The 15,855-nt window shown below is 36.8% G+C and overlaps 1 protein-coding gene across 19 annotated transcripts in view; it reads left to right on the top strand.

The window, feature by feature from the left end:
• SYTL2 (synaptotagmin like 2) overlaps positions 1–13,035 on the top strand; it is a 118,259-nt gene extending 105,224 nt beyond the window's left edge. For all 19 annotated transcript variants that reach the window (XM_064365378.1, XM_012469518.2, XM_012469509.3 and 16 more), the window contains 5 exons: positions 930–1,100; positions 5,580–5,658; positions 8,146–8,245; positions 10,947–11,152; positions 11,975–13,035. In XM_064365378.1, the coding sequence (XP_064221448.1) occupies positions 930–1,100; positions 5,580–5,658; positions 8,146–8,245; positions 10,947–11,152; positions 11,975–12,120 (702 nt within the window). In that variant the 3' untranslated portion in view covers positions 12,121–13,035. The remainder of the gene's footprint in view (positions 1–929; positions 1,101–5,579; positions 5,659–8,145; positions 8,246–10,946; positions 11,153–11,974) is intronic.
• Positions 13,036–15,855: the final 2,820 nt, after the last annotated feature.

Here is a 15,855-nt window from a genome sequence, read left to right as displayed (position 1 = left end):
CTGGAAAAATGAGCAGTTAAGTCAACACTCAGTCATCCGTGGTCTGAATTAACTACCTGTAGAATTTTTGTAGCAAGTTTTTAATTACAGTTTGACTATGATATACCCTAGTACCCTAGCTATTTCTGGATCAGCTACTTCAACCCTATACTCAGGAAAAGCCAGCTAATTTAAATGTTAAGCTCAGAGACAGGCAGACCTGCTACAACCACAATGGACATTCAAGTAGTACATCATAAAGCCAAATGGAAATTATTTTTAGATTAGAAGTACTATTGTCCTTTCCATGATTATATATAATTAAAGATTAAACTACATTTGAGATGAAAAACTGTTAGGATGCCAGATCTTTTCTACTTGGCCATATGAAGCAGGAAGAAACAAGTTTGTTTTTTTTGAAAAATACCTCATCTGTGTGGGATGTTGATAGGGAGGTATGTGTGTGTGTGGCGGCATACGTACATGGTATATGGGAACTCTGTTCTTTCTGCTCAGTTTTGCTATAAACCAAAAACTGCTCTAAAAAGACTATTTTAACAAATACCTTGTTCTTATGTAGGAAACATAGAATCAGGTTAAACTTGATTTGTATTTTAGACTGAATTTTGTATTATATCTAATCTCAAAATATTCACCAAAAATGAAAAAAAAAATGGCTTTTATTGTTAGAGAGCTATTATCAACTATGATATTTGAGCCTCGGTTTGCTTTTCCAGAGTAGGGAAGCAAATCAGCTTTTATGAAAGATGGATTTTAGCTCTTTGAAACAAGGCACTTAGAATAAGATGACTTTGCAATATTTTGGGAACTTGAAACCTAACAGATAAGAAAATCTGGCATACACAGATGAATTTTCTCTTCATCTCTATGTCATAACTTTGGCATCAAGTAATGTTATTCATGATTTAATTTTCTTTTTTGAACTTCAGTATAAAATTGAAAAACAAATCTTAAAGACACAGAAACTGAACCTGTCCGTTTGGCATCGGGATACATTTAAGCGCAATAGTTTCCTAGGGGAGGTGGAACTTGATTTGGAAACATGGGACTGGGACAACAAACAGAATAAACAATTGAGATGGTACCCTCTGAAGCGGAAGGTAAGTCTGGAGTTTTTTGTTTGTTTATTTGGTTGGTTGATGTGGGGCCTGGTGTATGGGAAAAAGCTTAATTGCATTTAATTCAGAGAACTGATCTGTAGTTTGGGATAATTTTAAACTAGAGAAAAAAAAGAAAACATAAAAAATATTATTGGGAGAATGTTTAAATCATTTAACACAAATGTTTCAGAGACATCAGGAAGGTCATTTAAATAATTCAAGTCTTTGAAATTTGATACCGACTTTTAGCCTAATAAGTGGCTGAATTTTGATAAATGTTCCATGTGTCACTTGAAACCAAAGTGTATTCGACGGTTAAAGGATGTAATGTTCTGTATTTGTCAATTAAGTTCAAACTGGTTGCTCAAATCTTTTATATCCTCATGGACTTTATGTCTTTGTGTACTATGAGAGTTACAATTGTGGATTTGCCTTTTTCTCCTTTTAGTTTGATTATTTTTGATTCACTGTATTTCTTTTGAGATTGTCTTATTTTCACTGTATTTCTTTTGAGATTGTCTTATTTTCACTGTATTTATTTTGAGATTGTCTTATTACATATACATATAACTAGAATTGTTCTTGATGAATTAATCATTTTATCATTTTGAAATTCCCTTTTATCTCTAGTAATGCTTCTTGCCTTAAAATCTACTTTGCCTATATTAGTATAGCTCTGTTAGCTTACTTTTGATTAGAAGTTTGTTTCTATCTTTTGATTTTCAGCCTTTTAAAATTCTTGTAGGTCAGACATATTTTTATAAGCAATAGTTTTGATGTTTTTCTAGTCTTAAAATATTTGTCTCTTAATTGGATTATCTAGTCCATTTGCACTTAATGTAATTATTGATGTGTTTGGGTCCAAATCTAATATCTTACCATTTGTCCTATATTCCTGTTTTCATAATTGTCTCCTTTGGGATGACTATTCCATTTTTTCCCCTCTCTTAATATGTCAGTTGTAGTTTATTTTCATTTTTTTATTGGTTCCTAGATTAAAATATGCATCCTTGAGTTAAAACTGTAATATAAATGAGAACTTTTGCCACTTCAAGAACAATGAAAGGAACCAAGCATTTTAACTCTATTTACCCATTCTCCCATCCTGTGTGCAATTTTTATTCGTTTTAATTGTATGTATTTTAAGTCCCATAAGACATTACTATTATTGTTTTATACGGTCTATTGATTTAGATTTAACCACATATTTGCCTTTCCATTGCTCTTTATCCTTCCTTGGATTTCTCTGTGGAGTTGTTTCTTCTGCTGGAGACTCTCCTTTAGTTTTACTCTTAGTGAATATCTCCTGGCAACAGATTCTTTCAGATTTTCTTTGTATCATAACATCTTTTTCACCTTAATCTTTGAGGGATATTTTTACTCTGTTGCTAGATTGACAATTATTTCTTTCAGTGCTTTGGAGATGTCATTTCATAGTATTTGGTGATTTCTGTTGTGAAGTCGGCTATTAATCTTATTTTTGCTCCTTTGAAGGTTATGTGTTCTATCTGCTTCCAGATTTTAGGATACTTTTCTTTGTCTTTGATTTTTAGCAGTTGTAGTATAATAAGCCTAGGTGTAATTTTTTAAAATTTATCCTGAGGCTTGGAGTTCACCGAGCTACTTGAATCTATCTGTGTTTTGGTATCTTTTATCACCTTGAAAATTTCTCAGCAATTATTTCTTCAAATATGCTTTTGCCCCACTATTTTCTCCTCTTTTTCTGGAAACTCCAATTACATGTATGTTATACCTTTTTATTCTGCCCATTATGTCTCTTATGCTCTTTTCTGTATATGCTTTTTTCTTATATTTCAGTCTGTTTTTTCTAACCTCTTACAATTCAATAATTTTATCTGCTGTGTCTATTCTATTTTAAATTGTAAAACCATCTACAATTTAAGCGAATTTATAATATAAAACATATTTTCAAAATTATATCTTCTTTTGACTCTGTTTTGATTCTGTTTCTCTCTTAAAATTCTCTATCTTAACATTGTCTTTATAAATATTGCACGCAAAGTTATTTAACCTATGTATTTGGTAATTCCAATATCTTAAACATTTGTGAGTCATGCTTATCTATTTTTTAAAATCTTAGTTTGGACACTTAGTTCTTTGTCTTGTATGCCTGTTCATTTTTTAATCATATGTGAGGTATTGCATATGAGAATGTTCTAGGGATAATTTGGGAGGATTTACTTCGGTTTCGGAGAGAGCAGGGATAGACCACTTTCATTTAATCTGGGAATGAACTGACTCTGAAGCACCAGCCCAGTTTTCACGTGATCTGGTCTAGTTTTTGTTTGCCCATTTTCATAAGCTAAGGCCCTTAAGAGGTTCCAACTGAAAACCATGGGAAGTAGTTCTCAAAATCAGCATGCAGTCTTATTTACCTAAAGGTCTTATTTACCTAAAGGACTTATTAAATCACAGATTCTGGGGCTGGGTGTGGTGGCTCACATTTGTAATCCCAGCGCTTTGGATGGTTAAGGCGTGGATTGCTTGAGTCCAGTAGTAGGATGGAAACCAGCCTGGGCAATGTGGGAAAACCCTGCCTTTGCAAAAAATACAGAAAAATTAGCCAGGCTTGGTGGCATGCACCTGTAGTCCCAGCTACTCAAGAGGCTGAAATGGGAGGCTCACTTGAACCCAGGAGGTGGTAGTTACAGTGAACTAAGATCATGCCATAGCACTCCAGCCTGGGCAACAGAGCGAGACCCTGTCTCAACAACAGCAACAACAACAACAACAACAACAACAACAACAGAGACCCACCAGATTCGGAGCCCTATTCCCAAGGTTTATGGGCCCAAGAATGTGCATTTCTAACAGATTCCCAGTCAATACGCTGGCCTAGAAAGCATGCTTTGAGAACCACTGGTCTAGAGTGTTTTTCCTGTGCCATTCCTTCTTGGCAGGCTATGGATTCCAAGTTTTGTCTCCCCAGCCTCATGAAACTGCTAAAAGCCCTGCTCAGCTTTTCAGTCTCTGTTAGGCTTTTTATGTGCTCAGTTTGGCACTACTTAAATGCCTCAAAGTGAAAAGCAGAGAAGAATGTCAGACTCTAAGATCTTGTTCATTTGAGTCCTGTCTGTGTTAATAATTCTTTAGCACTTTCAAATTGATATTTAAAATCTTACCTTTTAAGTTGTTCTTAAGTTTAGGGGTTGATGTGATCCAAGCTAGTCCATCATAGTAGGAAGTGATAAATATAAATAACTGATACAAACCATAACTTAGTATCTATACAATAAAACAGTTCCACTAAAGAAATGGTTATCAAATGTTATTTCAAAGGATATGAACAGACACTTTTCAAAAGAAGACATTTATGCAGCCAACAAACATATGAAAAAAAGCTCATTATCACTGGTCATTAGAGAAATGCAAATCAAAACTGCATTGAGATACCACCTCATGCTAGTTAGAATGGCGATCATTAAAAAATCAGGAGACAACAGATGCTGGAGAGGATATGGAGAAATAGGAACGCTTTTACACTGTTAGTGGGAGTATAATTAATTCAAATTGTGGCAGACAGTGTGGCGATTCCTAAAGGATCTAGAAATAGAAATACCATTTGACCCAGCAATTTCATTATTGGATATTTCCCCAAAGGATTATAAATCATTCTGTTATAAAGACTCATGCACACATATGTTTATTGTGGCAATGTTCGCAATAGCAAAGACTTGGAACCAACCCAAATGCCTATCAATGTTAGACTGCATAAAATTATTAAAACTATGATGTTAAATTATATTCAGGCTCTGTGTAGAAGATGTATATAAAACATAAATGAATTTTGTGTTTAGACTTGGGTCCCATCCCTAAGATATCTCATTATGTATATGCAAATATTACAAAATTCAAAAAATTCGAAATCTGAAACATTTCTGGACCCTAGCATTTCATATAAGGAATGCTCAACCTGTACTTGAAAATAACAGATAGAAATTTAAAAAATTATTGTTCAGTCTTTGTTACACTTACAGACTTCCATGCATTTGGCCTAAAATAATCAGATTAGTGTAGCTTTGAAAATGTAAGATAATAGCTTTTTCCCCCTTACTTTCACACAATCTCATACTCCTTCAAATAAAGGTAATACAAATAAATTTTTTATGTGCTGGATGAATATCTAACAAAATAGTTGTGTTTTGATCAAAATTAAAGCATTCTAAGGAACCTCTCCCATCTTCAAGAAAGCCATTCTGGTTTCTTCACCATCTTTGAGACTAAAGACTTTGAAATATTTTCTGGGTATCCTACAAGATTTTCAAGATATACAGCCTAGCTTGCCCAGGTATAAAGGCAATAGTCTAGTTCTGATGCAGAGAGAAATTTTAATCCAGAGCACTCATGAGTGATACATAGTCCCAGAAATGGGACAGATATGGTTCTGTAACAGAACTTGTACCAACAAATAGGATGAAAAGTCTGTCTCACACCTGCTGAAATTTCTTCACTTTTCAGACAGCACCAGTTGCCCTTGAAGCAGAAAACAGAGGTGAAATGAAACTAGCTCTCCAGTATGTCCCAGAGCCAGTCCCTGGTATGTAATGATTTTCTATTCAGATTCATGTCTTTTCCTTATCCCTCCCTTCTCCCAGTATTTATTATGTGTTTTCGAAGGTAAGGCCTTAAACAAACTTATCAAGTTAGTAATGTATAGACTAAATGAGTGTATTCATAGTTGTAAATAAGAAAATTCTTTTTGTGTTATTATGGCAAAAAACATAAAATCCACCATCTTCACCATTTTTTAAGTGTACAGCTCAGTAGTGCTAAGTATTTTCACATTGTTGGGAAACAGATCTCCAGAACTTTTTCATCTTGCAAATCTGAAACTCTGTATCTGTTAACCAGCAATTTCCCTTGCCGCCAGCTTATGGTAATCATCATTCTACTTTCTGTTTCTATGAGAAAATTCTCATTTTTTTTAGTTTATGGTCCTTATGTTTCACCTCACTCTCCAAAAAGTTTGTATCTTCACAGTGTGAATGGCCTGTATTCAGAATTTGTGTATTCCTGTGTTCATAATTTGGACCTATTGATAGTGCTGTAAGAATAGAATTTGAGTATTCTTTTTCACAGGCGGGAACTAAGAGGATTCATATGAAATCCCAGAGAACTTAAAGCTCATTGGTCCTCCACTCTTAGGGTCTCATTAAGAGATAAAGCTTTTCCCTCAAGATTATCAGTTGCCTCCTTGTCAGGTCTTCAGCCCAGTTAAGGACAAAGAGAGTGGCAGGAAATGAATGCCATCCAGCTCCTTGCTCCATTTCCCAAGCAAGTTCCCCACGTTAGTTTCTTTAAGAATCTGTATGAATGTTATGACTGAAATCCGGGGTTGTAAACTCAAGTGCTTTCAGTAACCAGGCAGTGAAGCTAGTGAGACGGAAGAAATAACGGTTGGTGAGGACAGTGACTAAAGCATTCTAAGTTTATACCTACGCCCCCTGAAAAAGAATTAGAGGGCAAACAAAGCATATTTTCAGGCCAAATTGCTGCCAGACTACCATCTTGTAACTTCTGGATTTTCCTAAAAGGTAGATTCTTTTGCATATAATTTGTATCCTATCATTTATAGCCAACATTCAAAGAAACCTCATTTCCCTTTTTCCTTCTATTACTTGGTAGTAGAGGGCAGGGGTATTGTGTGTTGTGATGGATGCCACCATGTCTGAGTTTTTGCCCATGTAGTTTTTCTTCCCTGAAATGGCTTCCTCTTCTCCTCAACCTACTAAAGTCTTAGATGAAGCCCCATCTCCTCCACAAAGCTATTCCTGACTATATTAGCTCTCACTGATCATATCATCTTCTAGAACATTGCAATAATAACTTAGTATTTCACTGTATATTACATTTTTATCATTTTATTTGAATTATTCTCTCCAGCGTAACTATAAACATTTCCCAGGGGCATAGATTATTTCATGTATTGTCTGTATATCTAATGATGTTCCTAGCATAGAGATGAGCACATAATAGATGCTCACTAGATACTGTTTGGTTGACTGATTTAGCTAACTCATCCAGAAAAATCTGGTAGTATTCCTTTGTTCATATGAATCCAGCCTAGACAACAATTTCAGACTAAGCCAACTTCTTAGTAACTATCTGCCCATAATGTTAACTATTATGTATATATATACAATATCCCTATAAAATGTGTAACCACTCTTGACTGGGTGTGGTGGCACATACCTGTAATCCCAACACTTTAGGAGGCCGAGGCAGGTGGATCCCTTGAGCTTAGAAGTTCAAGACAAGCCTGGGAAACATGACAAAATTCTATATCCCAACACTTTAGGAGGCCGAGGCAGGTGGATCCCTTGAGCTTAGAAGTTCAAGACAAGCCTGGGAAACATGACAAAATTCTATCTCTACAAAAATTAAAAAATTAGCCAAGTTGGTGGCACATGCTTGCAGTCACAGTTACTCCAGGAGGGTTGAGGTGGGAGGATCACTTGAGCCCAGAGATTGAGGCTGCAGTGAGCTATGATTGCACCCCTGAACTCCAACCTGGATGACAGAGTGAGACCTTGTCTCAAAAAAAAAAAAAAATTACATACACACACACACACACATACATATATAAAACCACTCTTAAAAATGACTATGCCTTAGTCAATACCTGTTTTGGTTACTTTACACTCAAATATGTTTTAAATGTCTTCCACCAGCACCAATTGATATTGGCATTAATGTATGCATTTTATTGAAATGTTTTGAATATCACTTTAAATGGGTGATTCACATTCTTGATGTCTGATTTTGTTGAACGAGGCAAAACCTCAAACGAATGATGTAATAGTACTTAAAATAATATGAATTATTTTTATAGAGCTATCTGAGTTCAGTAAAATCAGATTATGAAAGACTTAGTTAAGATTGTATAGATTTAATCAGTTCAGATGTTATCATCAAGTACTAGCTAGTATCTCTGTGCCAGAACATTTTTAGGCTGACATCTTTGGATGCAGTATTGCCAAGAGGGAACTGGCAGTGAAAATTTTCTCTCCTTTTTCTATTACAGGTAAAAAGCTTCCTACAACTGGAGAAGTGCACATCTGGGTGAAGGAGTGCCTTGATCTACCACTGCTAAGGGGAAGCCATCTAAATTCTTTTGTTAAATGGTAATAGTATTGATGACTCTTGTCTGCATCAGTTCTATAGCCTGGCCTTTGTGGTTAGTTTCAGTTCTCTATATCTGAAATGCTGACTCATCATTCATAATTTAAATGAATTTACCTGGGATAATGGAGACATGAACTAGAGGAATCTACATCATGAACTCTCGAGGATTCATTTCGCTTTAAAATCATAAAGTAAGAGGTCAAATTTAACTAGAGATCTTATACTCAATATGTAATATCTTCTAGAGAAAACATCTGTTGGTGAGGGCAATAATCCTTATGAAGTTCAAAAGAGTTTATTAAATTTCTAATGGTAAGATGTCACAGCCCTTGGCTCCTTTACGGAGCAGGGAGAATTTCTTCTCTCCTTTATCCCACCTGTTTTGTGGCCCATTTGCAAAGCGTCATTGTATGAGACCGCAGATATTTGAAAAGTGATTTGCTAATCAACCGCTACTGAGAGTTAGCTCACAAGAGCTTGAGATAGTTTGGGTTATTAAATGGCAAACTCTTCTCTCTCTTATACATATAAAGTGACTGGCAGCTAGTAAATAATAACTAAACAGATATTAGTATGCTCTCCTGGCTTCTTGACTAATTTTATTTATATATATATATATATATAATCTACCAGAAGACCAGTGGTAGCTTTTTAAATATATGTGACATATATCTGGTGGGGCAAGGTTTCTCACACCTGTAGCACTTTGGGAGGCCAAGGCAGACAGATCACTTCAGCCCAGGAGTTCGAGGCCAGCCTGGTCAACATAGCGAAACCCCTTCTCTATTAAATAAATAAATATATTATGTGACATGTATCTAAATTGCATAGATGATATTATTTACGATTTTCCCTACACATACTATTTATAGATGTCAGCTGGTAAGATCTTTGGCTCAAGTCAGCCTCATTCTGAGACCATTCACAGACTTTCTTGCCTTGTATTGCCACTTGTATTGTCTTATATTGCCACTTACAAGAGGCAAGGTAGGTCAAAGTTCATTTAATTGTTATCATAAATGAAATGTAAGTGATTGTAAAAAAAAATTTATTTCCAAAGTCAAATCTAGTAAACTGGAGAGTAAACTCTTCTTTTTCAATTCTGTATAACATGAATTTCTTAGGCTATCACAGCTAATCAGGATAGCCTGTGCTTCCAATTTTTTTTTTTTATTATTATACTTTGAGTTTGAGGTACATGTGCAGAATGTGCAGGTTTGTTACGTAGGTATACATGTGCCATGGTGGTTTGCTGCATCCATCTCCGTGTCATCTACATTAGGTATTTCTCCTAATGCTATCCCTCCCCTAGCCCCTTACTCCCCGACAGGCCCCATGTGTGATGTTCCCCTCCCTGTGTCCATGTGTTCTCATTGTTCAACACCCACTTATGAGTGAGAACATGCACTGTATGGTTTCTGTTCTTGTGTCAGTTTGCTAAGAATGATGGTTTCCAGCTTTATCCATGTCCCTGCAAAGGACATGGACTCATCCTTTTTTATGGCTGCATAGTATTCAATGGTGTATATGTGCCACATTTTCTTTATCCAGTCTATCATTGATGGGCATTTGGGTTGGTTCCAAGTCTTCGCTATTGTGAACAGTGCCACAATAAACATATGTGTGCATGCGTCTCTATAATAGAATGATTTATAATCCTTTGGGTATATATCCAGTAATGGGATTGCTGGGTCAAATGGTATTTATATTTCTACATCCTTGAGGAATCGCCACACTGTCTTCCACAATGGTTGAACTAATTTACATTCCCACCAACAGTGTAAAAGCATTCCTATTTCTCCACATCCTCTCCAGCATCTGTTGTCTCCTGATTTTTTAATATTGCCATTTTAACTGGCATGAGATGGTATCTCAATGTGGTTTTGATTTGCATTTCTCTAATGACCAGTGATAATGAGCTTTTTTTTATATGTTTGTTGGCTCCATAAATGTCTTGAGAAGTGTCTGTTCATATCCTTCGCCCAATTTTTGATAGGTTTGTTTGTTTTTTTCTTTTAAATCTGTTTTAAGTTCCTTGTAGATTCTGGATAGTAGCCCTTTGTCAGATGGGTAGATTGCAAAAATATTTTTTCATTTTATTGGTTTCCGGTTCACTCTAATGATAGTTTCTTTTCCTGTGCAGAATCTCTTTAGTTTAATTAGATCCCATTTGTCAGTTTTGGCTTTTGTTGCCATTGCTTTTGGTGTGTTAGTCATGAAGTCCTTGCCCATGCTTATGCCCTGAATGGTATTGCCTAGGTTTTCTTCTAGGGTTTTTATGGTGTTAGGTCTTATGTTTAAATCTTTAATTACTAGCATATTAAGCACTTCCTAAATGCAGGCAATGAGCTAAATGTTTTGCATATGTTATTTAATTCTAATTTAAGCCTTATGAAGTCAGCAGCACCATTCCCATTTTATAGATGAAGAAGCAAGTGTCTGAGAGGTTGAGCAAATGCACTCTCAGGAAGTAGCAGAGTCAGGATTCAAACCAAGTGTAGCCGACTCTAGGTCCAGAGTCTTTCAGCATGATATGTTCCTACCCCCAATGCTATCCTCTGCCAAACCACCACCACCACCATTTTCTCTTCACATCTTTTCCTCCATTGTCAATCTTTAATAGTTGTGTTGTTGTGTATTTAAAGCATGAATATTCACTCTCTTACTAAAATGCTCCCTCAATCATGCCTCTTTTTATAGCACCATCCTTCCAGATACAAGTAGGAAAAGTCGCCAGAAGACAAGAGCTGTAGGGAAAACCACCAACCCTATCTTCAACCACACTATGGTGTATGATGGATTCAGGCCTGAAGATCTGACGGAAGCCTGTGTAGAGCTTACTGTCTGGGACCATTACAAATTAACCAACCAATTTTTGGGAGGTCTTCGGATTGGCTTTGGAACAGGTACTGTTTGCTACATTTTTAATTCTCCATGAGCCATATTTTTCCAGAGATACTAGAGGTTTGTTTGTTGCTTTGATTCTTCCCAGTAAAAACTGAGATATCCTGAAAACAGTTATCTGTTAAGTATAGAGAAATGAATGAGTAAAGAAATGTCAGATGCTAAGGGCTCCTGATACAAGGATTAACAAGGTGAAGTGTTTGTCTATATAGAGCTTAAGTTACTGTGGCAGTGGCAGGGACAGAAAAGCCTTCATCACTAGTCTACCCTGCAGAAACATTTATGGTCCTTCAAAGCTAAATGTATGCTTTGAATAATAACAATAACATTTATGGAGCACCAGTCACTGTATTAAATGCTTTATTTACATTCTTTTCTTGAATCCTCACAAGTCTGTGAGGTAGTTACCAATGTTAATAGTCCAAGAAAGTAAGTAACACAGCTACAAAGTAGTAGAGCCGAGATTCAAAATTGAGTCTGTTAGACACTAAAGTCTTAGTCACACTTCCCTAGAGATCATTAGTGTCATCTCCAATCCAGTGTAGGAATCCTCCCAACTCCCTTATCCCCTGATGAATTTTTATCTGGCCTTTACATTAATTTGAAGAAAAATCAGTGCTCTGGGAACTATGGTAATGATCACAAAAATGGAGTCACTCACACAGTTGAACATTTATTCCTTATATTGAGTCTCATACCTGCCCTCCCAGTGAAGAAAGCTCTTCCTAGCTTCTACTGGTGGTTATAATTAGGGAATGACTTTCCCTCTAACCCCGTCTCCCAATGAGCTACTTCTTTCTAAATGCAAACCTTCCTTTTTTCAGGTAAAAGTTATGGGACTGAAGTGGACTGGATGGACTCTACTTCAGAGGAGGTTGCTCTCTGGGAGAAGATGGTAAACTCCCCCAATACTTGGATTGAAGCAACACTGCCTCTCAGAATGCTTTTGATTGCCAAGATTTCCAAATGAGCCCAGTTTCCACTGGTTCCTCCACTGAAAATTACTAAACCAGTGGAATCTGATCTTGAAAATCTGAGTAGGTGGACAAATATCCTCACTTTCTATCTATTGCAACTAAGGAATACTACACAGCATGTAAAAGTCAATCTGCATGTGCTTCTTTGATTACAAGGCCCAAGGGATTTAAATAATAATGAAATGTGTAATTTATGATTCTAACATTAAGAAAGATATTTGAACAAGCTAGGAAAATTGAATTTCTGCTGCTGCTTCAAAGAAAAAGCTGCCCCAGAACATTAAACATGGGGGGTTATTAACAAGCAAAATGTTCTAGTTTGCCATCATGTGTTTCACACCACAGTTCTGTGCCACAGTTGAGAGGGTCTGGTACCCTTACAGTACCTCGTACGTTATGGGAAAAAGTAGCAGAAAGATACTCTAAAGTGGATGGGGGAATGGAGACAGAACATCAGTGATAACAAAGAATTGGACCTTAAGAAACTATTTACTCTGTAATCTCTAATAAAATATGGAATTCCATGTTAGGGCAATGAGACTGAATTTACTGGTGTTTTTCTGCCTTGAGAAAACAGGCAGTTAAAACAAGTCTCAAATGTGTTTTAGTGCCACCCACTGGCCATAGATGAAATTCAGTTGTTGGCTTGTTTTGACTTAATTCTAAAATAGGTCTCCAGCCCGTATTTTTATGAGTTTATTTTTTTAAAAACCCTGCATGTATATGATTGTTTTTATTATAACTTTACTATATGAAAGCAGCATAAGAGTAGTCACAAACATGTTTTGCAACAAAGTTTTAATTAGAATGAAAGCTTTTCAGTTATACTATAGTTCTTATGTATGCAAAATTTTTCATAAAATATTTTGTAAAAATCCTTAGAATAAATTATCATTTGATTTAACTTACATGGGAAAATTAGTCTGACTTCTTATTTTAAATGAAATATTTTAGGAATTCTAAACATCTAAACATCTAAATTTCCTAACAAGGCTAATGAACGTCCTCTGGGCTAATATTTCTACAGTCTTCACTGCAACTCTGGGCATCATTTCCCCTAAGTGGACAACTTTGGCTATGTTATTAAGAGTAGGATTTTTATTTTTATTTATTTTGTTTTCAAGGACATAGCAGATCTCAAGGAATTTTTTTAAAGTAGTTAAAAAGCTTTGGAGATGATTTTAGTATATGAAGCACATTACTCTCCCTTAGGACCCAACCAGCTTAATTTTCTCAAAACAAGCACTGATTTAATGTAGATTCAAGAAAGCCTGAGTGACAGGCAAACATGGGATCTTTCAACAAGCATCTAATAAATGTCATTGAAAACAACTAGAATACTTCCCTCTTTTCCCAAATAGACACTAGAATCTTCTACCGACTTGCCAATAAGAGCGACTAACCTAGGGCAAGGCCCTTTCCATTGTCTCCCCAGACCTTTTATTAGAATGCTTAGTCCAGCTGTATTTCTCCTTCCTGCTCTGACCTTATGTAAGGGCAAAATGAGCTAATTAGAGTCACACTTCCTAGAACACAGTGGCAGAAGCACAAACCCTGTTCTGGCTTGTGCCACGTCCCAGTACAAATGACTTTCTCAGCTCTTTTTTCAGTTACCTGTTAAACCAGCATCCAGCCAGCTCTAGAGCACTAATGAGACTGGCTCCGTTATCTCCCTATCTAGGACCAGGACTGTCTGCCTTGTCCTATCTCCCGATCCCTCACCTTCAAAACACCAGAGTGGATAATAGAATCCCCCATCTTCTTTGCATCTATCCACAGCAATTCTGACTGCCTCAGGAAGTCCAAGGAGATGTTTTACATGAAAAAGAAAGTATAAATCATAAATGTAATTTTACCTGGTTCAAAAGGAAGGCTAAGTATAAGCTTCATGCTTTATAAACTGTAGGCATGGCTAGGTGTGGTGGCTCATGCTTGTAATCCCAACACTTTGGGAGGCTGAGGCAAGAGCACTGATTGAGGCCAGGAGTTCAAGACCAGCCTGGGCAGCATAACAAGAACACATCTCTATAAAAACTAAAAAAATTAGCTGGGCCTGGTGGTGTGTGCCTGTAGTCCTAGCTACTTGGAGGTCGAGGTGGGAGAATTGCTTGAGCCCAGGAGTTTGAGGTTGCAGTGAGCTTTGACTATGCCACTGCACTCCAGCCTGGGTGACAGAGGGAGATCCTGTCTCAAAAAAATGTAGGCAACTTGAATTCTTTAGTGAACTCAGGTTGGCATGCTTTTGAGCCAGTGTAACTTTTAGGCAAAGACCCTGCTAAAACTAGTACATTTTATTAAACTGGAGGTATTTTCTTGAACTGCATGTTTTAGGGCTTTTTTTTTTTTTTCAGAAGCCCAACTGGAAATAAGCCAAAAAGGAGGATTTATTGGAAATATACTGGGTTAGCTCACAGAATAAAGAAGTACTGCGGGAACCTAGATTATTCTGGGGACTTGCAGGCTGGAACCAGAAACTCAGATGCGCTCTCTCTTCTTCAGGGAGTAAGAAATAGCACCTCAGCCAGGTTCAGCATCACAACTTCTCAGCTAAAGCACTTCTCTTTCCTAGGTTCAGCTTGAGAGACCTATGGTGGAAACTGGCCAAGTCTGTGTCACATGCCCACCTATTGGACCATTCACTGTGGGCAGGAGTGTGGTGTAATATGATTCACCCAGCCTAGGTAATGTGCCCACCCTGTTGCCAAAGGGAAGTGGTCCATTATTAGAAGAATGGGATGTTACATAGACACTGGCAAAATCGAGAGCTAGGCATAATGCAATTTGTTTTTACCTCAAGTGAAAATATTTCAAATATCATTATTTTTAAAATGAAGTAAAATTTCTAAGGGTCACTGCTGACTCTTTTCAGAGAGGTAAATTCTTCCATTTACCATGACTGCTGTAGCTTCTAGGTAAGTGGTGAGGATCCTGGGAACTCCATGGACTTCTCACATGGTCTAGCAGTCCACCAAAAGCATGATTACTGTTAACCTAGGCTAGCCTCTTTCAGAGATGCCTACTACCCTTCCCCTCAGCTGTATTTTCCAGGGAACTTGCTTAGACATCTTTGCAGATCCCTGGCATCCGTACTCACTATACAAGTAAAAAGCCCCAAGTATCTCCTTCCACTGTACTTTTATTCTCATTCTGCTTTGGGATTGCTCTCTCATCTGCTCTCACCTTCACTCTCTCCAAGGCTTATTCACTAGTTTGTTTTATAAAACAAATGACCCCACACGCTTGATTCAATCACAGACTATTCCCTTTTTTGTTTGGCTGGGTTTTTCCAAAAGAACTGGTTATCCTTCAGCCTTACAAAAAGAAGGCACTCTCTCACACTGAGTACCTGAGTCAGGATGTGGGATCAGATTTCAGATTATTGCTCCTCTCTATTCCTGTAAATGTTTCTAAGAATGTATGCTATCCAGTTATATCAGGAAGGGAGTACAGTGTAGTGATTAAGTGACCTCCAGAGACAGGTAACTTGTATCTGAATCTCAGTTAAAGCACTTAGTAGCTGTGTGATCTTGGACAAGTTATCTAACTTCTTTGTGTTTCATCTGTAAAAAAAAAAAAAAAAAAAGAAAAGAAAGGAGGGACATTGTACCTACTCTATAGGAGAAAATAAATGAATCGATATAGTGCTCACTTTTGACAGATAGCATTCTGTAAATGTTTGCTATTATGATTATCCCTACTACCCCTTGTTGTCATCTACCATCCTCAAC

This window comes from Aotus nancymaae, unplaced genomic scaffold (genome assembly GCF_030222135.1).
Source record: "Aotus nancymaae isolate 86718 unplaced genomic scaffold, 86718_ANA_hifiasm-v0.15.2.pri h1tg000059l, whole genome shotgun sequence".
NCBI classification, from domain to species: Eukaryota; Metazoa; Chordata; class Mammalia; order Primates; family Aotidae; genus Aotus; species Aotus nancymaae.
Note: the sequence above shows the minus strand (reverse complement) of the source record. Positions and strands in the feature narration are given on the sequence as shown.